This window comes from Pantherophis guttatus, chromosome 7 (genome assembly GCF_059756535.1).
Source record: "Pantherophis guttatus breed Tessera chromosome 7, ASM5975653v1, whole genome shotgun sequence".
Lineage (NCBI taxonomy): Eukaryota > Metazoa > Chordata > Lepidosauria > Squamata > Colubridae > Pantherophis > Pantherophis guttatus.
In genome coordinates, this window is record NC_142069.1 from 85,235,642 (window position 1) to 85,261,267 (window position 25,626).

At 43.7% G+C, this 25,626-nt stretch overlaps 1 protein-coding gene across 1 annotated transcript in view; it reads right to left on the reverse strand.

Moving 5' to 3' along the window:
- Positions 1-25,626, reverse strand: part of FBXL13 (F-box and leucine rich repeat protein 13) — a 92,474-nt gene that overhangs the window by 50,878 nt on the left and 15,970 nt on the right. Inside the window, exons 6-9 of the mRNA XM_087873341.1 lie at positions 18,017-18,126; positions 13,154-13,330; positions 9,574-9,669; positions 8,130-8,265 (exon numbers count right to left, since the gene is read on the reverse strand). Coding sequence (XP_087729467.1) covers positions 8,130-8,265; positions 9,574-9,669; positions 13,154-13,330; positions 18,017-18,126 — 519 coding nt within the window. The remainder of the gene's footprint in view (positions 1-8,129; positions 8,266-9,573; positions 9,670-13,153; positions 13,331-18,016; positions 18,127-25,626) is intronic.

Genomic DNA, 25,626 nt, shown 5'->3' on the forward strand with positions numbered 1-25,626 from the left:
GAGTAAGGCCACAGGTGGACGATGAATGGCCCCTCCCAGAGGGAATAAAAGAGGAGCGAAAGGGGAGTGGAGTTTGCAGGAGACAATTAGTTCGCTTAATTGGTCCATGACTCTCAGAGACTCCTTGCCAAGTTTTGAAGATATCGGCCTGGAAGCTCTCCAAGCCAGATAAGGTCTGTGAGTGTAAATTCTCCCTTGAAAGACTTTGCTGGATGTGAATGAGAGGAATTCACAGTAACTTAATAAAAAGGGTTTTTTGTCGGGACAAGGAGTCTGCTTCATGGTTTGGGGAAGCCTAGTTTAGAACATGTCTGTGGAAAAATGTGCAGCCTTTCCAAATATAATAATGTATGTTTACACAGTACAGGTACTCCTCGACTTACAACAGTTTGTTTAGTGACCGTTCGAAGTTACAACGTGGTGCTCAATGGTTAGAATGCAGTATTGCAGGCTAACTCTGCCCACTGCCAGCAGTTCGATTCTCACCAGCTCAAAGTAGACTCAGCCCTCCATCCTTCTGAGGTCGGTAGAATGAGGACCCAAGTTGTTGGCTGACTTATAACCGTTTTTCACACTTATGACCGTTTGCGGCATCCCCATGGTCACATGCTTTACATTTAGATACTTGACAACTGGTTCATAGTTATGACGGTTGGAGTGTCCCGGGGTCATGTGATCATCTTTTGCGACCTTCTGACCAGCATAGTCAATGGGGAATTCAGATTCACTTAACAACCGTAGCGAGAAAAATCGCAAAATGAGGCAAAACTCACTTAACAAATTTCTCACTTGGCAACATCAATTCTGGGCTCAATTGTGGTCATAAGTCGAGGACTATCTGTACTTCAGTGCAGTGGCAGGTTCCTCCCGGTTCGGCCTGGTTCCGCCAAGCCGGTAGCAGTGACGATATGACGTCACCGAACCGGTTCTGCCCCCCTGCGCCCCTCCCCCCCCCGCGTTATTCTTACCTTTTATTTGGCCCCACCCCCAATCTATTGCTGCCTCCTGAGTCCCAGCTGATGGGCTATAAGGAAAAACTGTTTAAACTCTTGCCACGGGGCTTCAAAGGGCCGCCCTTCAGCTAATCAGTAGTAAAAGGCAGTTTGGTGGTAGACCGGTGCCTCAAAAAACAAATGAATAGACCGGTGCCTGCAAAAATAAATGGGTAGACCAGTGTCTGCAAAAATACATGAATAGACTGGTGCCTGCAAAAGTAAATGGGTAGACCAGTGCCTGCAAAAGTAAATGGGTAGACCGGTACAGCTCTGCAAGCAGTTAAAACCTGGTAGACCAGTACCTTTGCTAAATCCTAAAGAATTGTCACATGACCATCAAGCCATGCCCACAAAATAAGCCACGCCCACAGAACCGGTAGTAAAAAAATTTAGAACCCATCCCTGCTTCGGTGGTGCTTAGCCACCCAAAGGATACACAATCCTGCCAAAATGCATACAATCTTATGCAAAAATGCTAGGAAGGAGATTGTGTTGAATTTCAGCATTTTGTTTAATCCCAAAGGGAGGGAGATTACCGCAGGATCCAGTCACATTTTTCTAGTCAAATTCAACATACACTTTTTCTCTCTTCTGAAGTTCCTCGAATTTTCCGCATTAGGAAATTAGAAATTATTTGAATGTCTTTACTTTTAAGCAGAAGAGTTATCAAAAAGGCCAGAGTTAGCATAGGCAAATATTAATTCACCTGAGAGAAAATAGAAGCCCATTAATTTTTTTTTAAAAAAATGGCTGTGCATTTTACAGTCCTATTCATCATCTTCTTTTAACGACCCCATAATCCCTTGCGGGATGGAGTCTGGGCAACTGAATGTTTAATGGCCGGATGCCTTTCCTGTCACCAATGCGGAGGTTTTGTGCAGTAGATATATTCTCATTGTGCCCAGAGAGAGAAATATCTGCCTCTTCCTAGGATCGAACTCACAGCCTCCTGATTGTGAGGTGAGAGCTCCACCTCTAGGCCACCACACTACTCCATTTTACAGTCCTACTGAACGTCGATAAATACCTATAGTTGCCAAGCATCCGAGTTTTGATCATGTGACCTCGGGGATGCTGCAACGGTCATAAGTATGAAAAATGGTCATAGGTCACTTTTTCCGGTGCCGTTGTAACTTCAAAGGGTCACTAAATTAATAGTTGGTAAGGGTTATCTGTATCGGTCTTTAGCCGTTCTGTTTATTATAAACAAAACGGAGCAAAACACATAAAGGTACAAATAATTATGAGAACAGCCACAAGACATATGATTTTCCTCCCTGTCAGGGGTGAAATGCTCCCGGTTTGGACCGGATCGCCCGATCCGGTAGTGATGGAAGCGGGTGGTTCGGAGAACTGGTAGCAAAAATCCCTGCGCCCCCCCCCATGCCCAGCTGAGCCGCGCAATCATCAGAGGCTTTTTTTTTTTACTTTTAAGAGCATTTTTTCTACAACTTCTTCCGATGAAAAAATGCTTTTAAAAGTAAAAAAAAAAAAAGCCTCTGATGATTGCGCGGCTCAGCTGGGATAGTCAGAGGCTTTTCAAAGCATTTTTTTCTGCAACCTCTTGGCCGAAAAGGTGGTAAAAAAAATGCGTTGAAAAATCTCTGACGATCCCAGCTGAGTTGCCTGATCGGCAGAGGCTTTTCAAAGCATTAGAAAAAAATGCTTTGAAAAGTTAAAAAAAAAAAGTTGGCTACGCCCACCCAGCCACATTAAACCCCCACCGCCAAGCCACGCCCACAGAACCGGTAGTAACAAATTTTACATTTCACCCCTGATCCCTGTAGTAAGTGATTTGAAGAATTCTTTTCTACCGTTGACAAACTAAGTCAGACAAATAAAAATAAATTAAAAAAAGAATTATTTCAGTTGCAAATGAAGAACTGGGTTGTTGAAAAGCAAACTGGTCCAAACTCCAGCTAGTTGTCCATAAATGGGGATAGGAGAAATGGGAATATAAATACAGATGCTCTTTAGGAAGGAAGGCCCAAAAAGCAACAGGATACTTGCTTTGTTAGAAACAGATTTCTAAAATGCATAGTCATACTAAATGGAAATGCAAAGTTCATTTAAATTTAAGACAGACTTCGTATAAAAATAAACATAAAACAGAGGGGGGAATTTCAACAGCAAATAGGAAAAAAAGTTACAAAAGGAAGAAGAAGAATATAACAGCAAAAGAGACTATCACGGGGGGAAAGTATTTGGCATTCTGAAATATCAATGGATTCTACTGTAGAATAGAATAGAATAGAATAGAATAGAATAGAATAGAATAGAATAGAATAGAATAGAATAGAATAGAATAGAATAGAATAGAATAGAAAATATGGAGTGGAGTGGAGTGGAGTGGAGTGGAATGGAATGGAATGGAATGGAATGGAATAGAATAGAATAGAATAGAATAGAATAGAATAGAATAGAAAATATAGAATGGAACGGAACGGAACGGAACGGAACGGAACGGAACGGAACAGAATAGAAAATATGGAATGGAATAGAATAGAATAGAATAGAATAGAATAGAATAGAATAGAATAGAATAGAATAGAATAGAATAGAATAGAATAGAAAATATGGAATGGAACGGAACGGAACGGAACAGAACAGAACAGAATAGAAAATATGGAATGGAATGGAATGGAATAGAATAGAATAGAATAGAATAGAATAGAATAGAATAGAATAGAATAGAAAATATGGAATGGAATGGAATGGAATGGAATGGAACAGAATAGAACCACATATGAAGGCCCAATTAAACTAATGTGCAGATAGTCCTTGATTTAAGACCACAATTGAGCTCAACATTTCTGTTGCTAACCGAGGCATTTGTTAAGTGAGTTTTGCCCCCTTTTATGACCTTCCTTGTCACAAGAAATGCCTAGCTCCACTTCTTAGGACTTCTGAGGAGTCCTTGGTACTCTCTGCCGCTTGCTTTCTTGAAGATGTTTCATTAACAAACTACGTAACATCATCGCTTCTAGAATCTGATGATGTTACCCAGTTTGGTAATGAAACGTCTGCAAGAAAACAACCAAGCTCGGAGAGCAACCAAGGACCTCACTGTTCATCCCTGAGCTATAAATATTCCTCGTCTCTCCCTAGGCACACAGGTGGACCTCCTCTACCAGTGGTGGGATTCAGCCGGTTCGGGAGAAGCGGTTGCTAAATGGCTGGCTGGCCCTTCCCCTCCCCTCCCAGCCCCTTCCAGGAGTCCCCACGTGCCCCATTTTGGCTCCCAGCAGGGAGGCCTACTAGGCCCAAAACAGGGCATGGGGGGTGCGGTGACCCCCCATGGCCCATTTTTGCTCCCAGGTAAGTACAGGGAGGCCTACTAGGCCCAAAACGGGACACGGGGGGGTGCAGTGCGCCCCCCTCCCAGCGGCCGGTTTTTGCTCCCAAGAGGCTGCAGGGAGGCCTACTAGGCCCAAAATGGGGCGCTGGGGGTGCAGTGCCCCCCACGGCCCGTTTTTGCTCCCAGGGGGGATGCAGGAGGCCGAGTGCTGCCTGTCACACCCCCTGGCCACGCCCGCCATGGCCACGCCCACCCAGCCGGTCATTAGGGCAGAGAACCGGTTGTTAAATTATCTGAATCCCACCACTGTACCTCGGCAAACTCATATCAAGCTTCACTGCTTCGTGCAATGTGAAATCTTTTCACATGAACACCAGATCTATCAGGGGTGTCCATAGACGCAGCAATCCAGATTTTACAAGTTGGCTAGGCTGCATTCTCAAAAACCAGCCAATTTTTTTTCCCCCTCCGATTCATGCAAAATCTGTGAGTAATGTGAGATTCGTTCCAACACAATCCGATTGACCCACTTAATCGCAGATCCTCAGGAGACTTAATAATAAAGCCTACAGTGTACAAGAGCTGATGTTGACATAACAATCTTCCCCACCCGGGTGTGTATGTCGTGCAATGCCTCCCAAACGCCAGAGGTTCTTCAGGAGTCTTGGGCATGGCTCGCTAGGGAATTGTAACACACAGACCACAGGTAGAAGAGAAGGGCTGATGATTCCCAGTTACTGGATTTAGCACCGTTATAAACCCAGCTTGATTTCCTGCTGATTGTGTAACGACGCCTCCATCTTTGCACGCAAAGTCAGGAAGCGACTTCTTCCGTCATGCTTGGAAGAAGAGATTCGGGGAGTGGATGATTTAGATCAAGGCTCCCCAACCTTTCGGACCTCAGGGATCACTAAATTCATAATTTAGTGGCCTGAGTGGCGTAGGAGGCTAATGCCTCCTACTAAGGTAGGATTTAACATCCAGCTGCCTGTAATTACTGCGAGTTCAATTCTCACCAGGCTCAAGGTCGACTCAGCCTTCCATCCTTTCTAAGGTAGGTAAAATGAGGACCCGGTTTGTGGGGGCAATAACCTGACTTTGTATAAAATATACAAAAGTATGAAGGCTATTGCTTAATGCACTGTAAGCCGCCCTGAGTCTCCGGAGAAGGGCGGCATATAAAAATAAATAAAAATAAAATAAAATAATTTTAAATCCCGCGGACCACTAATATGATCTGCCTAATGACTGGGTGGGCGGGCTGGCTAAGTGGCCGTGTGATTGGGTGGGCGGGGCCAAATCGATGTCACTCACGTCGAGGGGCGCCTCGGCGGCCTCTACTTGCCCTTCCCCCTCCCAGCCACTCTTCACCTGCCCGCCCGGGCTCCTTAGGACCCCAACAGAAAGCAGTTGTTGGAGCTAAGCAGCCACCATGAGAAAGTTGGCAAAACAGTTCAGTTCAAATTGGATCTGACCGAGAAGGAGGCTCAGCAGAAGCACCTCACTGAGGACTAGGAGCATAGGCTTTCCAAGCAGAGGGAAGACCTGCGGGAGTGCAAGGCCAGGTACCGGCACCTGGAGGCTCAGCGGGCTGAGATGGTCAGCCAGTTCCAAGCCATGATTCAGTCTCACTGGAACAAGGCCCTCTTCTCTTTGCCACCAGCAACACTTCCCTCCAGCTTTCACCCAACACCCGACACCAGGAGGCTAAAGCAGACCCCAAGTCAGAATTTCTGCCCCCTTCCGACCTGCACAAAAAAACCCCGAAGGGGGAGACTCTCTGCAGCAACCCAAACATTCATTGCACGTATCCGGCCCAGGGGCCGTAGTTTGAGGACCCCTGATTTAGTGCAATATAAAAAAATGCAAATATTTGTTCTGTGGACCACCAAAATTTTCTTGCGGACCACCGGTGGTCTTTTGGAAAAGAACGGTGAAGATCAGCCCAGGGATTGAAAAGAAGCAACACAGGGCCAAAGATCAAGCAAAAGTTGTAGTGAGGCTACAAGCAAGGCATTCGTTTTGGTCGCCACAATATAAAGGAGATGTTAAGACTCTGGAAAGAGTGCAAGAGAAGAGCAACAAAGATGATTGGGGGACTGGAGGCTAAAACAAACGAATGGTTGCAGGAACTGGGTATGTCTAGTTTAATGAAAAGAACGATTAAGGAGACATGATAGCAGTGTTCCAATATCTCATGGGCTGCCACAAAGAAGAGGGAGTCAAACTATTCTCCAAAGCACCTGAAGGCAGGACAAGAAGCAATGGATGGAAACTAACCAAGGAGAGAAGCAACCTAGAATTAAGGAGGAATTTCCTGACAGTTAGAACAATGAATCAGTGGAACAACTTGCCTCCAGAAGTTGTGAATGCTCCAAAACTGGAAGTTTTTAAGAAGAGATTGGACAGCCATTTGTCTGAAATGGTATCTGGTCTTGTGCTTGTCCCAATCTCTCTTCCTTGGGTTGAGCAGGGGGTTGGACTAGAAGACCTCCAAAGTCCCTTCCAACTCTGTTATTCTGTGTTCTGTAAGAACTGTAGCAAAGGAGAACTTACGGTTACAGCATGTTCTTCTGGCTGACAGCTTGTGAGGAATTTAGTGGCCAAAGATCACTCTTAACCTTTAGGAGAGCCAAGGAATGCCCAGAGACTGGGAACAGAGCAAACGTAGACAGGGGCTTTGTTGGAGAAATGACTGAGTCCTTTGTTGTTGTTGTTGTTTTTGAAAGAAAAATATGCGTATTTTAGGATTTATAACAAAGCTTTCATCTGCTTCCCATCATAAAATGAACTATTCCTTCAGCACTTGGGGGCTACGGAAAAGGGACTCAGAGGTAGCAGGTTGTTCCCCTCTGTTCTAATTGTATCAGCCAGAATTGGGTGTCTGCAACCAATTTGGTTTCTCCGGTCCTTAGAAATTTAGCATTTATTTGTTTCATTTGCAAACTCAAAACAAGTTACTTCATATGGTTATATAAGTCATTTGTCTGTTCCTTAATGATAGGAGGGAGGGAGGGAGGGAGGGAGGGAGAGAGGAAGGGAGGAAAGAAGGAAGGAAAGAAAAGGAAAAAAGGAATATGAAAAGAGGAAGGAACAAAGGAAGGAAGGAACAAAGGGAGGGAGGGAGGGAGGAAGGGAGGAAGGAAAAGGAAAAAAGGAATAATAAATATGAAAAGGGGAAGGAATGAAGCAAGCAAGGAAAAGGAAAAGAAAGGAATATGAAAAGAGGAAGGAAACAAGGAAGGAAAAGGAAAGATTATGAAAAGAGGAAGGAAAGGAAAAAGGAAAAGGAAGGAATATAAAAAGAGGAAGGAAGGAAGGAGAGAAAGAAGGAGGGAGGGAAGGAAGGGAGGGAGGAAGGAAAAAAGGAAAAAGGAAAAAGGAAAAGAAAGGAATATGAGGAAGGAAGGAAGGAATCAAGGAAAAGGAAAAGAAAGGAATATGAAAAGAGGAAGGAAGGAAGGAAAAAAGGAAAAAAGGAAAAAAGGAAAAAAGGAAAAGGAATATGAAAAGAGGAAGGAAAGAAGGAAGGAAAAGGAAAGATTATGAAAAGGGGAAGGAAGGGAAAAAGGAAAAGGAAGGAATATAAAAAGAAGAAGGAAGGAAGGAGAGAAGGAAGGAGGGAGGGAAGGAAGGAAGGAAGAAAAAAGGAAAAAGGAAAAGAAAGGAATATAAAAAGAAGAAGGAAGGAAGGAGAGAAGGAAGGAGGGAGGGAAGGAAGGAAGGAAGGAAGGAAAAAGGAAAAAGGAAAAGAAAGGAATATAAAAAGAGGAAGGAGGGAGGGAGGGAGGGAGGAAGGGAGGAAGGAAGGAAGGAAGGAAAAATGAAATACTCACCTATACCTTTAAAAGTAAGCCAGCGTAACGTAGCACACCCATGGAGGCTCAACTGTACCACATTCGTGTGCCACTTCTGCAAAATGCGCTGTGCCACACGATCGTTTATGACCTCCTTCACTTCAGAAAAATCAATCTTAAAAAATAAAATAAAATAACACTGTGTAGAAATTACAGAAAGACTACAACATGTCACCTACTACACGGTCCTTAATGTTAAGAAGGTTACGCGAAAAAACATCCTAGGAGGACAACCGATTGGAATTTATTATTTATTTATTTATTTATTTATTTATTTATTTATTTATTTATTTATTTATTTATTATTATATTTCTATACCGCCTTTCTCCCGTAGGACTCAAGGCGGTGTACAGTCAAGAAAAATATAGACACACAAACATCATAAAATTGCTAATTAAAATTATTACTTAGTTTGGTCAATCAAATAAAACCCAGAATTAGATAACATTTTAAAAATCATTCACATGTTCGTATGTTTAGCCCTGCCTGTTGGAACATCAGAGTCTTGAGGGCACGGCGGAAAGCACGGAGATCAGGGATATTCCGTATCTCCGGGGGCAGTTCATTCCAAAGGGTTGGAGCCCCCACAGAGAAGGCCCTCCCCCTGGGAGTCGCCAGTCGACATAATTTGACTGACGGTACCCTGAGTAGTCCCTCCCTGTGAGAACGAACTGGTCGGTTCGTTAATTACTTCTTAAATAACAGACGCTCCTCATTTAGCAATCGTGGGCCCAATACAAGGGTAGTAAAACATAATTTGGGGGGGAAAAAAACAATTTTCAGACTAATGCGTGTATTTATGATGAAATTTCACATTTACAAACGTCACAGCCCCTCCCCCCCGGTGGTCATATGATTAAAATATGACTACTTGGTTATTGGCATGTATTTATGATAGATGCAGCATCCGTGTTCACCATTAGTGACGCTCCCAGCTTCAAACAAGCAAAATCAAGGAGGGCGGGGGGGGAAGCCATATTTGCTTAGTAACCAGCGTGATTCGCTGAACAACCACAGCAGAAGAGATCTGCATAAAATCGAGTGCGGCTTACTCAACAATTACCTCACTTAGCAACGGACGTTCCAATTCCAATTCTGGTTGTCAGGGCCGGATTTTCCTATAGGCTAACTAGGCTTCAGCCTAGGGCCTCAAGATCAAGAGGGGCCTACATTCAAATTGTTAGCAAAATTAAAATTACACTTTCACTATAGGTGAAAGGGCCTCATAAGTGGAATAGCCTAGGGCCTCTTTTCATCTAAATCCGGCCCTGCTGGTTGTAAGTAGAGGACAACCCACACTACGTGTTTAGGATGATGTGCTCATTTTAAAACGGATAGTTCATTTGTTTAGCTTTCCCCCAATGGGTTATGTTTTTTTAAAAAAACAAAATATCGTTAAAAATTTCAAGCAACTCTACTTACGCTACTCCATACGGTAACCACTTGTGTCATGGCCTTCCAGGCTTGGGAAACCTGAGCGCACCTAGCCAAGTCAACTATGTTTAAATACCGGAAAATCTAAATTCAAAACAAAGAAGAACGTTAACGTGCACAGGATTAAACAACAATATTCGTCTCTAAAACACTCGGTATCTTCAAATGTAATATTTAATGAAAAGAGTAGCTTTCCACATCAACTTTTTTTAAAAACTGTTTTTACAATTGACTCTTACTACTGTATTAAGACTCTAACTCTTCATACATTAGGGAATTGTATTAAGAGTGCTATAAAAATATTAGCTGGATTAATAAAATGAACGACTCTATTTTGTTTCTGCTAACAATTACTCCGCTTATTTTGCTTAGATTCTATACAAGTACCACGCGTGCGCATGAGGGAGTGCTGGAAACCGGAAGAGCAGTTGCCGTTGTGGTCCGCCAGCAGCCTGCGGAGGTGGCAGCGGAGTCGGACATTGAGGAGGCTGGGGAGGAACATGGGCCAGTCCTGGAGCCTGGGGAGGGCTCGGACAAGGGCTCTGCGTCGGAGGCAGAGATGGGATCAGGGCCATCTGGGAGTTATGCGCGGACTCCGGAGCCTCCAGAGTCTGACGTCAGTGAGGCAGAGGAACAGAAGGAGCCCGTTCTTAGTGCACGCATGCACAGAGCTGCCAGAAGGCAAGAACAGTTAAAACTAAAGGGACGACTCAGGAGTAAGGCGTGGAGATGATTGGCCCCTCCCATGAAGCTTAAAAGAGGAGCAAAGGCACATGGGCCCTTTGCAGGAAAGCAACGTTGATTCTGGACTTCTTGGCTTTGCCAAGTAGGTCTTTGGCAGCATGTCAAGGGCAATAAAGGTTGGTGATTATCCTGAAGGACTTCTTCCGAAGGACTTTTTGCAACTAATTGGGACTCGGCTGTGAACGAACGTAATTCACAGCTGTTGCAATAAAAGAGGTTTCATGGGACTACTCGTGTGTTTTAATGACTCAGGAAGCCTAGATCACAACTGTTGCCCAGCACACATGCATGCGCTGGGAGGCTGAGCTTCCATTTCCGTTGTGCGCATGCGTGCTGGTCACCCAGTCTTCCGGTTTCTGGCACGGATGTGCACGTAAAGCTGGGCCGGGAAGCTCAGCTCAGCTTCCTGGCGCACGCATGCATCCCAGGGAAGTGCTCTTCTGGTTTCCGGCGCTCCCGCATGCGCAAAACCAGCTGGCCGCAGCGCATGTGCGCACTGGAACTTGTAAGAGTAACGGGCAACCTAGAGAGATGGCTCTTCGTGCCACTTCCGGTACGCGTGCCATAGGTTTGCCATCACAGCCCTATACCCACAGTTTCTGGAGGCAAGTCATTCCACTGACTACCGTTGCGAACTGGTAGTAAAGGTAAGTAGAACCCACCCCGATCCATTGCTTCTTGTCCTGCCCTCAGGTACTTTGGAGAATAGTTTGACTCCCTCTTTTTTGTGGCAGCCCCTCAAATATTGGAAGATTGCTATCATGTCACCCCTAATCCTTCTCTTCATTAGACTAGACATAGCCAGTTCCTGCAATCGTTTTTCAAATGTTTTAGTCTTCAGCTCGCTAATCATCTTTGTTGCTCTTCTCTGCACTCTTTCCAGTCTCAACTTCATTTTTTACAGGTAGTCCTCAATTTATGACAATTGAGCCAGTAGTGAAATGTAAAATTTGTTACTACCTGTTCTGTGGGTGTGGCTTGGCGGGGGGGGGAGGTAATGTGACTGGATGGGCATGGCCAACTTTTTTTTTTAACTTTAAAAGCACTTTTTCTACAACCTCTTCGGCCGAGGAAGCTGTAGAAAAATGCTTTTAAAAGCCTCTGACGATCCCAGCTGAGCCGCGCGATCATCAGAGGCTTTTTTTAAAAATTATTTTTAGAAGCATTTTTTCGGCCGAGGAGGTTGTAGAAAAATGCTTTTAAAAGCCTCTGACGATCCCAGCTGAGCCGCGCGATCATCAGAGGCTTTTTTTTAAAATTATTTTTAGAAGAATTTTTTCGGCCAAAGAGGTTGTAGAAAAATGCTTTTAAAAGCCTCTGACGATCCCAGCTGAGCCGCGTGATCATCAGAGGCTTTTTAAAAAAATTATTTTTAGAAGCATTTTTTCGGCCGAGGAGGTTGTAGAAAAATGCTTTTAAAAGCCTCTGACGATCCCAGCTGAGCCACGCGATCATCAGAGGCTTTTTTTTTTTAATTATTATTTTTAAAAGCATTTTTTCGGCAGAAGAGGTTGTAGAAAAAAATGCTTTTAAAAGTTTTTTTTAAAAAGCCTCTGATGATCGCGCTGCTCAGCTGGGCATGGGGGGGGTGGCCACAGGGATTTTTGCTACCGGTTCTCCGAACCACCCGCCGCCATCACTACCGGATCGGCCGAAATTTGTTGAGTTTTGCACCATTTTACGACTTTTCTCACCACATTTGTTAAGTGCGGTTCTTAAGTCAGTAACACGGTTGTTAAGTGAATCTGGCTTCCCCATGATCTTTGCTTGTCAGAAGGTCGTAAGAGGGCGATCCCCTGATGTCAGAACACTGCAAACGTCATAAGTGTGACTCAGTTGTCAAGCATCCGAATGTAAATCACGTGACCATGGGGATGCTGCAATGGTCATAAGGGTGAACCATGGTCATATATTGCTTTTTTTCAGTGCCGTTGCAACTTTAAACGGTCACTAAATAAACCGTTGTAAGTCGGGCTTTCTGTATATTGTGCCAACCAAAACTGGGAGCAATATTCCAAGTGTGGTCTTACCAAGGCGTTATAAACAGGGGTGGGCTGCTGGGGGTTCATAGGGGTTCGGGAGAACCTCTAGCTAAGAGTCTGTGCAGTTCGGAGAACCCCCAAATCCCACTCCTGGCTGGCCCCGCCCACCCTGCCCCGCCTCTCCCAGGAGTCCCCATGCGGTCTGCTTTGGATGCAGGTAAGTGCAGGGCTTATCTGCATGAGGCTCGGAGAGAGGCCTACTGGAAGTTCGGGAAGGGCCTCTGGAGCCTGGGGAGGCTGTTTTCGTCCTCCTGGAGGCTCAAGAAAAGCCTCCGGAGCCTGGGGAGGGCAAAAATGCCCCCCCCCACCATGGTGCAGGAGGCCAACTAGGTGGGTTCTAACGGGCTTTACTACCGGTTCTCTTTGTGCACGTGCTTTGGCACGCGATCGCCTCTTCACTTCGCTCGCATGCATGCCAAACTTGCGCTTTGCGCAAGCGCATTGCGAATCTGTCCAGCTGAGGTGCGGCAATCCGCTCTGCTGCACCTCTCAGCTGGGCAAAAAAAGAAGAGATATAAGGTCGGAATAACGTGGGGGCGGGAGGGAGGGCCCAGCTCCCGAAGAAAGAGAACCAGTTCGGTGACGTAATAGCGTCACCGCTACGGCTCGGCCGAACCGGGCTGAACCGGGAACAACCCACCACTGGGCCACGGCCACCATTGCCACGTCCACCCAGCAAACCAGGCAGAGAACCCCTTGTATAAATTTTTGAAGCCAACCCCTGGTTATAAAGTGGTATTAACATTTCACATGATCTTTATTACAGTAAACAGACAAACAACCTGGGCTAATGGTTGCATGGGCATCTTGGTAAAATATTCTCGGCCTGATTTCGTATGGAATGTAGGTAACTCTTCAAACATATGTTTGGGTGGGGCACTCGAGCGGCGTCTCTCTGAATGTCGCCTGTCACGGGCTTCAGGTAGAACAAAAATTAATTCCTCGGATTCCAACACAGGCTGCAAAATATAGATATATAATATGAGTCAAGTATCAGGGTTTTTTTTTTAATCCAAATGGTCGTGCGATCGGTCTGGCAAAACCTAATTAAGGAAAAAACATGTGAATAGAATGGAATGGAATGGAATGGAATGGAATGGAATGGAATGGAATGGAATAGAATAGAATAGAATAGAATAGAATAGAATAGAATAGAATAGAATAGAATAGAATAGAGTAGAGTAGGGTAGGGTAGGGTAGGGTAGGGTAGGGTAGGGTAGGGTAGGGTAGGGTAGGGTAGGGTAGAGTAGAGTAGAGTAGAATAGAATAGAATAGAATAGAATAGAATAGAATAGAATAGAATAGAATAGAATAGAATAGAATAGAATAGAATAACAGAGTTGGAAGGGATCTTGGAGATCTTCTAGTCCAGCCTCCTGCCTGATCAAACAGGAGACCCTATACCAGTGATGGCTAACCTTTTTGCCATCGCATGCCAGGAGCGGGGGGGAGCACAGAGGAGTCGCGCGCACGCGTGCCCATACCCATAATTCTATGCGCCCCGCCCCTGTGCATGCACGCACGACCCCCCACCACGCTCCCCTTGGCGCGTGATGGCCCAGTGGGCCCAGTAGGCCTGTTTTTCTCTCCCCCCAGGCTCCAGAGCCTTTCTAAGAGTCTGGGGAGGGCGAAAACGGCCTTCCCCATCCCGCCAGAGGCTGGAAACAGCCCGTTTGCTGACTTCCGGTGGGACTGATGATCAGATGATCAGTCGGATTTAAGACTGAGATACGTAACATGTAGCATAATGCAATAATATATAATCATCTGCAGTAATAAATTGCTTAGCAACAGAAATTTCCTAAGTAGTCTATGGAATGGGATGGAAGGATAGGTACTGACTCTATGGAATGGGATGGAAAGGTAGGTACTGACTCTATGGAATAGGATGGACGGATAGGTACTGAATGGAAGGCTATATACTCTATGGAATGGGATGGAAAGAGAGGTAGTGACTATGGAATGGGATGGAAGGATAGGTACTGACTCTATGGAATGGGATGGACGGATAGGTACTGAATGGAAGGCTATATACTCTATGGAATGGGATGGAAAGAGAGGTAGTGACTATGGAATGGGATGGAAAGAGAGGTAGTGACTATGGAATGGGATGGAAGGATAGGTACTGACTCTATGGAATGGGACGGAAAGATAGGTACTGACTCTATGGAATGGGATGGAAAGAGAGGTAGTGACTATGGAATGGGATGGAAAGAGAAGTAGTGACTATGGAATGGGATGGAAGGATAGGTACTGACTCTATGGAATGGGATGGAAAGGTAGGTACTGACTCTATGGAATGGGATGGAAAGGTAGGTACTGACTCTATGGAATAGGATGGAGGGAAGGCTATATACTCTATGGAATGGGATGGAAGGATAGGTACTGACTCTATGGAATGGGATGGAAAGATGGGTACTGACTCTATGGAATGGGATGGAAGGATAGGTACTGACTCTATGGAATGGGATGGAAAGATGGGTACTGACTCTATGGAATGGGATGGAAGGATAGGTACTGACTCTATGGAATGGGATGGAAAGATGGGTACTGACTCTATGGAATGGGATGAACGGATCGGTACTGAATGGAAGGCTTTATGCTCTATGGAATGGGATGGAAGGAAAGGTATTGACTCTATGGAAGAGGATGGAAGGATAGGTACTGACTCTATGGAATGGGATGGAAAGATGGGTACTGACTCTATGGAATGGGATTAACGGATCAATACTGAATGGAAGGCTATATACTCTATGGAATGGGATGGAAGGATAGGTACTGACTCTATGGAATGGGATGGAAGGATAGGTACTGACTCTATGGAATGGGATGGAAAGATGGGTACTGACTCTATGGAATGGGATGGAAGGATAGGTACTGACTCTATGGAATGGGATGGAAAGATGGGTACTGACTCTATGGAATGGGATGAACGGATCGGTACTGAATGGAAGGCTATATACTCTATGGAATGGGATGGAAGGAAAGGTATTGACTCTATGGAAGAGGATGGAAGGATAGGTACTGACTCTATGGAATGGGATGGAAAGATGGGTACTGACTCTATGGAATGGGATGGAAAGATGGGTACTGACTCTATGGAATGGGATTAACGGATCAGTACTGAATGGAAGGCTATATACTCTATGGAATGGGATGGAAGGATAGGTACTGACTCTATGGAATGGGATGGAAAGATGGGTACTGACTCTATGGAATGGGATGGAAGGATAGGTACTGACTCTATGGAATGGGATGGAAAGATGGGTACTGACTCTATGGAATGGGATGAACGGATCGGTACTGAATGGAAGGCTATATACTCTATGGAATGGGATGGAAGGAAAGGTATTGACTCTATGGAAGAGGATGGAAGGATAGGTACTGACTCTATGGAATGGGATGGACGGATAGGTACTGAATGGAAGGCTATATACTCTATGGAATGGGATGGAAAGAGAGGTAGTGATTATGGAATGGGATGGAAGGATAGGTACTGACTCTATAGAATGGGATGGAAAGATAGGTACTGACTCTACGGAATGGGATGGAAAGAGAGGTACTGACTATGGAATGGGATGGAAAGATAGGTACTGATTCTACGGAATGGGATTAACGGATCAGTACTGAATGGAAGGCTATATACTCTATGGAATGGGATGGAAGGATAGGTACTGACTCTATGGAATGGGATGGAAGGATAGGTACTGACTCTATGGAATGGGATGGAAGGATAGGTACTGACTCTATGGAATGGGATGGAAGGATAGGTACTGACTCTATGGAATGGGATGGAAAGAGAGGTACTGACTATGGAATGGGATGGAAAGATAGGTACTGATTCTACGGAATGGGATTAACGGATCAGTACTGAATGGAAGGCTATATACTCTATGGAATGGGATGGAAGGATAGGTACTGACTCTATGGAATGGGATGGAAGGATAGGTACTGACTCTATGGAATGGGATGAACGGATCGGTACTGAATGGAAGGCTATATACTCTATGGAATGGGATGGAAGGATAGGTATTGACTGTATGGAATGGGATGGAAGGATAGGTACTGACTCTATGGAATGGGATGAACGGATTGGTACTGAATGGAAAGCTATATACTCTATGGAATGGGATGGAAGGAAAGGTACTGACTTTATGGAACGGAAGGATAGGTATTGACTCTATGATGCCAGGAGATGGGAGGAAGGATAGTCAGCATCATAACTGATGAAGCTTCTTGGATGAGAAGGGAAACATTTCATTCTTCCCCAAGTGGGAGGGGCGGGGGGAAAACACTGTCCAGTTGCCTTTTGGAACAAAAAGAAAAAGCACCTTTGAGACATTTTGCCTGCCATTTCTTTGGAATTGCAAACATGCGCACAAGCCTAAAACCGCCGCCTCATTTCACATTAGGGAAAGATAGAAGATCATTTCCACCAATCTGTGGGGTGAAAAAGACTTCGGAGATGCACGCTGTAGATAAGGGAAGTTAGGATCTTTCATCGAAATGTTTTCAAAGATACAAAAATAAAATCCCAGAATCGCTGGGCGAAGGAATGCAATTTTTGAGGTGGAGGAAAATCAAGGAACACAATGTCGTGGCGAAGAATGAAAGCCAAGGAAGAAGGAGAGAGATGAGTCATGAAAACGCAGCTGGTTCATCAAGAAACTTTTCTCTCTCCTTTTTTTTTTTTGCATCTTCTAAAACCCTTGAGGAAAAACAGAAGGAAAGCCGGCAAAATTTAACGACCTCCCGAAAACATCATTAAAGGAATTAGTAGTGAATCCTGAGCTGCAGTTCAAACAAGGGTAACGTTTAATGCTGAGTGAAACAAAGCTATTAGACCTTGGAAGATGTTCATCGGGAACCACCCCAGTTCTGAGTTCCTATTTCCTATTGCATTCTACAGGGAGTCCTCGAGTTACGGCCACCAATGAGCCCAAAATTTCCGCGGCTAAGCGAGACAGCCGTTACATGAGCTTTGCTCCATTTTATGAACCCCTTTTTTTTTGCCACAGTTGTTACGCGAATCACTGAAATTGTTAAAGAGAATCGAATAGTGCAACAGAAATCATGGGCTCAATTGCGGTTGTAACTCAAGGACTACCTGACTGCAGGTAGTCCTTGACTTACAACAGCTCGTTTAGTGACTGTTTGTAGTTACAGTGGCACCAAAAACAGTATGACCGTTTTTCACACTTACGACAGTTGCAGCATTCCTGTGGTGAGGTGATCAAAATTCAGACACTTGCCAACTGACTCATATTTATGACGGTTACAGTGGCCCGGGGTCATGAGATCATCTTTTGAGACCTTCTGACAAGCAAAGTCAATGGGGAAGCCAGATTCACTTAACAACTGTGTTACCAACTTAACAACTGCAGTGATTCATTTAACATCTGTGGCAAGAAGGGTCATAATTTGGGATAAAATTCTCTTAATATCACTTAGCAATAGAAATTTTGGGCTACTTTGTGGCCGTAACTCGAGGACTATCTGTATATTACATTTAATTAATCAATTAAACGGCTTAATCAGTAGCGGTTAACTTTGGTGGTTAAAGATAGCAAATGAAAATAGATTTAAAAATGAATTTATGTCAACGCTTCTTTTGGAAAGCACAACACAAAGTAAAATATTCTTACCTCAATAGATTTTTTAGGCTTTTTGCTTACAATAATAGATTTACGCCAGGCCTTAAACACCACTTTCTTCAAAACTTTGTTGAAGATTTTTTCCATTTGTTTTACTGCTCCTAGGGGAAAATAATTTGAGAAACACAGTATTATTATTATTTTTTTTTGAAATTTGCAGTGCTGTTTGGTTCACATAAAGAAGACGGCTTAATAAGTAAATGTATTGGTCTTTTAACTCCATTTCTCTATAAAGATAAATACAAGGAAATGGTTTTCATTCCAATCTGACTTTGCTCAATCAAAAGGTAAAATCGTAGTTCCACCCAAGCATTTTTTTTAACTAGGGTGAGCCAAATTTTAAAGTAGTTTTACGAACGATATTAGATATAAAAATAGACCATAGTGATATATGTTTTAGCAGATATTCTAATATTAATTTGGCTTTTAAAAAGACCCCTATATCAAAATGGCGCTGATTTAATGGTTCAGGCACAATGTTATGGCAGTGTTTTAAATGGAAGCCTCAACACATTGTAAACAGAATAAAAATTCAGATGTGACAGCAATAACTAAATCTGCAATCGTATATACCAGCGATGGCTAACCTTTTTGGTGTCGCGTGCCAAAAGTGGGAGCACGGGGGAGGGGGGGGTCGCGCGCACACGTGCCCACACCGATAATTCAAGGTGCCCCACCCTCCTGCGCATGCACACGCGACCCCCCGCGCGACCCCCATGTGATGGCCCAGTAGGCCCATTTTTTTTGCCCTCCCCAGGCTCCAGAGAGCCTGGGGAGGGTGAAAACGGCCTTCCCCACCACCCTAGAGGCCCTCCAGAGGCCAGAAACAGCCCATTTCCCAACGTCCGGTGGGCCCGGAAGGCCGGAAAATCAGGTGGCTGGCACATGCATGCACGCTGGAGCTGAGCTAGAGCAACGCTCGCATGCCCACAGATATGGCTCCGCATGCCACATGTGGCACGCGTGCCATAGGTTCGCCATCACGGCTATATACCGACCTACCTAGATACAAGATTCATTGCGAGCAGTTATTGAATTAATTGACACGATTTGTAAAAATTTCTTCAGGTATATTCAAAATGTACCAATTATTTAAGGAAAATGACAAAAGGTCACAACGGGTCCAAAATATGAGGCACCAGGCTAGAAAACGGGAGGCTGTGAGTTCTGGTCCCACCTTGGACCCAAAAGCCAGGTGGGTGAATTTGGGCCATTCTCTCCATCTCAGTCCAACCTACCTCACAGAGTTGTCGTTGTGAGGAAAACAGGAGGAGGAAGGTGCGTTGCATATGTTTGTGGCTTTGAATTACAGGTAGTCCTCAACTTATGACCACAATTACTATTACTATTACTATTACTACTACTACTACTACTACTACTACTACTATTATTATTATTATTATTATTATTATTATTATTATTATTATTATTATTATTATTATATTCATAAGCATTTTGAATACGGATGTATTGTCAGGGTATACCATTTACAAAAAAAAGAAGGACCAGAGAAAAGACAGTAATAAATATTAACACATGTACTGATAACAATAGTAATAATATAACCAAGTGATTTTAACTAAGTTTCTTTTTGTATTAGCTTATTTGCATTTTTGTTCACTATATTAGCAGGCTTGTATTTATCAACCACCTCTATTTTTAATACATACATTCATAATCTTTCTTCCTCTAATTTCTACCTTTTATCTCTAACCACTCATAAAACCTATTCCATATCAGATAATATTCTGTGTCTTCTTCATCTTTTATTTTCAAAGTTCATCTGTCCATTTCAGCACCGTCTAAAATTTTTCGAATTACATCCTCATCTGGCGGGGTGTTCTCATTTTTCTAGTATTTTGCAAATACAATCCTTGCTGCTGTCAATATGTGCAAAATTAAATATGTGGTCCCTTTATCTTAACACTCTGGCATTATGCCCAACAAATATACTTCTGGTTACGACCACAACTGAGCCCAACTTTTCTCTTGTTAAGTGAGACATTTGTAAAGTGAATTTCGCCCCTTTTTACAACCTGCCTCACTGCGGTTGTTAACTCTGGATCTAAGATTGGGAATCAAAGATTGCTCGCTCACGATTCTTCGTGACGGTGGAGTGAGACTTTGAACAGGAGGTTAATAAACCGGACGAAGATATGGGATTTATTTTATTTATTTTATTTTATTTATTGGTTCAATTTATATGCCGCCCTTTTCCGGAGACTCAGGGCGGTTTACAATGCGTTAAGAAATAGCCTTCATACTTTTGTATATACCTGCTTAGTAGGGCTTTCACTCCCCCTCCAGCGGTGTTCTTTTTTTTTATACAAAGTCAGCTTATTGCCCCCACAAACCGGGTCCTCATTTTACCTACCTCGAAAGGATGGAAGGCTGAGTCAACCTTGAGCCTGGTGAGATTTGAATGTGCAGTTTTATCTAGCCATTTTATCAATGGCTAGATAATAAAACATGGAAATGAAATATGAAATACAAAATAGATGTTATAATACAATTTATGGAAATGATTTTAATGAAATGAAATTGTTAAATGAATGACAAATGAGAATAATGATATAAAGATATATGTTGGATTGATAATGCGAGAAATTAGAGAATTTGTAAAGATGAATATGAGACGAAGCACAAAAGATTTGTAACCGACCGACACGCTGCTTGTAATTGGAATGGATGATGGAAGTTTTTATGTTTTGTTTAAAAATAAAAAACTTTAAATAAATAAATAAATAAATAAACCGGACGAAGCAGTGAAAGCAATCTTTAGAAAAATGCTTATCGGTTCGCTCATTTCTGCACCAGGTCTAACGGCAGAAACTCTCAAAATCATTGCAGATGATACAAAGCTGTGTGGTTTTGGCAAACATCCTAAACAACAGCAGCGGCATTCGAAACGCTTCTGATAAATTAGAACAGTGGGCTGAAAAAAAACGAGAGAATAACAACATTTTGGAAAGGTCTGCCAATAGGAAAAGGATAGAAATTGCGTAGCCAAAGATGGGGAAAACCTGGCTTCATAACAATGTGTGTGAAAAGTACCCTTAATTTGTGGTTGGACACGGAAGTGGGCTTCACATATTGTATCAACCGGTGTGCCCAGCACCGGAAATGTGAGCACGCGTGCATGCCGAGTCCACACATGCGTGCAGCGTCACAAAACATGGCAACTTGCTCGCGTGCACTATCCACACATGCATGCAACATCAAACAACATGGACATTTGCTTGTGCACGCCGTCCATGCATGCGTGCGGTTTCAGAAACACAGCAATATAGGACGGGAATTGTGTCCGGGTGGTGTTATGGCCCGTCAGCGGCCTGTGCGGATTGTAGCTGATTCCGACAGCAAGGAGGCTGGTGTGGTGCTGCGCCAGCAGCCTGTGCAGTTGGCACCCAAGTCAGACAACGAGGAGGCTGGAGAAGATGTGGTGCCAGAGGCGGGGATTCAGCCAGGGCCTTCAGAACCTCCAGAAGCTCCTTTAAGTGAAGAGGACGAAGTGGAGGAGCCTCTTCTCGATGCACGGGCACGCAGAGCTGCCAAAAGGCAGGAGTGGCTCCTCAGGAGGAGGCCTCCTCGAGAGTAGGGCTTGGGGCTAATTGGCCACTCCCTTAGCCTATTTAAGGAGGAACGCCGACTGAAGCAATTTGTAGGGAACAACTTTAGTTCATTCTCTTTCGCGTCTGGATTCTCTGCAAATTGCTTCTGAGCTTTCTGCCCAGAATCACAATCCTTAGTAAGATTGTGATTAATTTATCTTTGTTTTCTTGTAGGCTGTTAAGGAAGTTTATTAACAGCCTTTGTTTGGAAAAGACTGAGTTATTTTAGTAAATTTAAGTTTTGTATAAACTTTGTGTGTGCTGTGTCTTTGGGATCCGTAGCTGGGGCAGAACAGGCGGTTGGGCGGGCCACCCGCAGGTCGCTCCTACCGGTTCGCCTGAACCGATCCAAACCGGCTGAATCCCACCACTGGTTGGACAGAAAGGCACCTGAAGCACCGTGATGGAAACCTAAAGCCAATTTTCATTAAGGATACCACAGGGATGTCCAACCTTGGCAACTTTAAGACCTAGGGACTTCAACTCCCAGAATTCCCCAGCCAGCCTGGAAATGAGGGGTCCTTGGTACTCTTTGAACTTGGATGCTTTCTTGAAGATGTTTCATTACCCAGACTAAGTAACATCATCCATGCTAGCACAAATCGTCGGTCTGATGTTAATCTTGGTGTTAATCTATGCTCATCTGGGTGCCGATTGCTGATGGAGGGGTGTTTTGAGGGTTTTGTTCCCTTTTTGGTTTGTTGATGGTCTCTTTTGTGGAGTATTTGGGTATTTTTTATGTCTAACATCAGACCAACAATTTTAGTAAGTAATACCCCAATCAAGGAACTGCCAAACAAGCTCACAGTAAAAAGCCCAAATAAAAGAACCTCCAATACATGCCACTAGAATATAAATTGAGAGCAAACCCCATTCCCTTCTGGCACTGATGATGCCACCTAGTTTGGGTAATGAAACATCTGGAAGGAAAAAAAGCAAGCTGAGAGAGCAACAAAGACCCCCCAGACCTCCTCCTCCTCCTCCTCCTCCTCCTCCTCCTCCTCCTCCATTCCACAAGCCCTACTCCCTTCTAGCACTGATGATGCCACCTAGTTTGGGTAATGAAACATCTGGAAGGAAACAACCAAGCTCAGAGAGCACCAAGGCTCCCTCATTTCAAACCTGACCTACAAATATTTTCCTTTATGGGCTGGGGAATTCTAGGAGTTGTAAGTCCACAAGTCTTAAAGTTGCCAAGCTTGGACACCCCTGCTGTAGAAGTTCTTACAAACTCTTTTTAGCTACCGTAGTTAAAAATCCCCGGCTAAATAAATCTGCAAAACAAACTTGTAGTAGCATGTAGTTCAAATTTTAGGTAGATAATTTATAAACTAGATGCAGGAGGTAGATTACATCAGCAGATCAAGCTCAAGCTTTAGGATTTGACAAAATACGATTCTGTTCTTGAATTCATAAACATATCATTGTTTAAATATTTATAAAGAGGAGTTATTAAACAACAGCAATAACAACAACCATGTTTGGTTAAATGCTATATTATGAATCCAGTCCTCCAACAGAATTATGTATTTTTTTTATTGAAGACAGATCCAGCAAGCAACAGAGCATATACAAATGCATTTTTCACTTGCTAAAATAGGCTCCCTCTTTTTTTTTAAACTAGCGTTTTATTTTTCTGCTATTAAGACCAAAAATAGTATTTTTATTTTAGCAGTAAATACAATCATGCATTAGCCATATGCATATAATTGCAAGCCATATGTTAGGTTTACAGGTAATCCTCAACTTAAAACAGTTCATTTAGTTCATAGTTACAATGGCTCTGAAAAAAATGACCATTTTTCACTCTTACGACCATTACAACAACCTCATGGTCATGTGATCAAAATTCAGATGCTTGGCAACTGACTCATATTTATGACGGTTGCAGAGTCCCAGGGTCATGTGATCTGCCAAGCCAAGCCAATAGGCTAACCAGATTCACTTTATCTATATTACAAATTCAACAACTGCAGTGTTTCGCTTAACAACTATGGCAAGACGGGTCGTAACATACGGCAAAACTCACTTAACAAATGTCTCCCTTAGCAACAGAAATTTTGAGCTCAATAGTGGTCATAAGTTGAGGACTACCTGTACATGACCAGCTAAGATTTCCATGTCCCCCCAATTGGCAGAAAGAGTAAAGGTAAAGGTAAAGGTTCCTTTCGCATATATGTGCTGGTCGTTCCCGACTCTAGGGGGCGGTGCTCATCTCCATTTTAAAGCCGAAGAGCCAGCACTGTCCGAAGACGTCTCCATGGTCATGTGGCCAGCATGACTCAATGCCAAAGGCGCACAGAACGCTGTTACCTTCCCACCAAAGGTGGTCCCTATTTTTCTACTTGCATTTTTTACGTGCTTTCGAACTGCTAGGTTGGTAGAAGGTGGGACAAGTCACGGGAGCTCACCCCGTTACGCGGCGCTAGGGATTCGAACCGCTGAACTGCCGACCTTTCGATCGACAAGCTCGAAAGAGTAGACTAGACTTAATTTTCGTTCGAATGACATTCTTGCTTCACCTGTGCAGGTGAAACAAACATTCTCATTTAAATATATTTAAATCTGCTAAAACACGCAACAGTCCAGGATTTGAAACTTAACACAATGAAACTGACCTCTGGGGACTCCCATAGAATTGAAATTCCATCAAACATTTTATGATATAGTACAAAATGTCATGAAATATTTCCTTTGGCCAGCTCCTGAAATAGCATGGGCTCCATTCAAGGCAGATGCATCTCTGAACAGGACCCAGAATATTAGAAGCTCAACATTGTTGAAGGCATTGAGGAATCCAATAAAGGTAGTCCTTGATTTACGTCAACCCTGAAGCTGACCTGACTTGAGGCCATTTTGAGGCTTCAGGGCTGCCACAATTGGAGCTAAGGGATAGGAAGGAGGGAGAGTAGAGATAGCTGGGGTTTTGTAGCCAAAACAAAATACTTTCTCTTGAGAATTATCCTGCTGGAGATGGAACATTCTGAATTCTATTTAAGATTCCAAAACATAGAAGAAGAAAAAGGAGAAAATTTACCAGAGGTAATTGTAGAGATTTTGGCTGAAGCCTTGGAACTGCCTCGGAGTTTGTTTGCTGTGGGTAGGTAACCCTGACAATTGCAACAGTTTGTTTAGTGACCATTCGAAGTTACAATGGCACTGAACAAAGTAATTTATGACATTTTTTTTCACACTTATGAAGGAGAAATCCCCATGGTCACACTGTCCAAATTCAGATACTTGGCAACGGGTTCTGTTCTGCCCCAGCTACAGACCTCAAAGAACGCAGCACACACAAAATCCATTCAAACCTTAGTTTACTGAATAAACTAAGTCTTTTACAACAACGGCGGTTAATTAATTGCATTAACAGCCGCCAAGAATTCAAAGAATAATAACTGAAAGTTTACTATGGTTGGCAGAATGCCCAGAAGCATTTTCAGGAAGCTGATAAGATAAGCAAGACAAGACACGAAGGTATATGAACTAGGTTGTTCCCTGAAAATTGCTTCAGTTGGCGTTCCTCCTTAAATAGGCTAAGGGAGTGGCCAATTAGCCCCAAGCCTTACTCTCGAGGAGACCTCCTCCTGAGGAGCCACTCCTGCCTTTTGGCAGCTCTGCGCGCCCGTGCATCGAGAAAAGGCTCCTCCTCTTCGTCCTCTTCACTTAAGGGAGCTTCTGGAGGTTCTGAAGGCCCTGGCTGAATCCCCGCCTCTGGCACCACATTTTCTCCAGCCTCCTCATTGTCTGACTCGAGTGCCAGCTGCACAGGCTGCTGGCGCAGCACCACACCAGCCTCCTCGCTGTCTGAATCAGCTACTAGCTGCACAGGCTACATACAGGCCACAACAGGTTCCTATTTATGAAATCTCCCAGAGTCAAGTGTCCCTCTTTTGCGACCTTCTGACAAGCAAAGTCAATGGGGAAGCCAGGTTCACTTAACAACCATGTTACTAACTTAAACAGGTACAGTGATCCACTTAACAACCA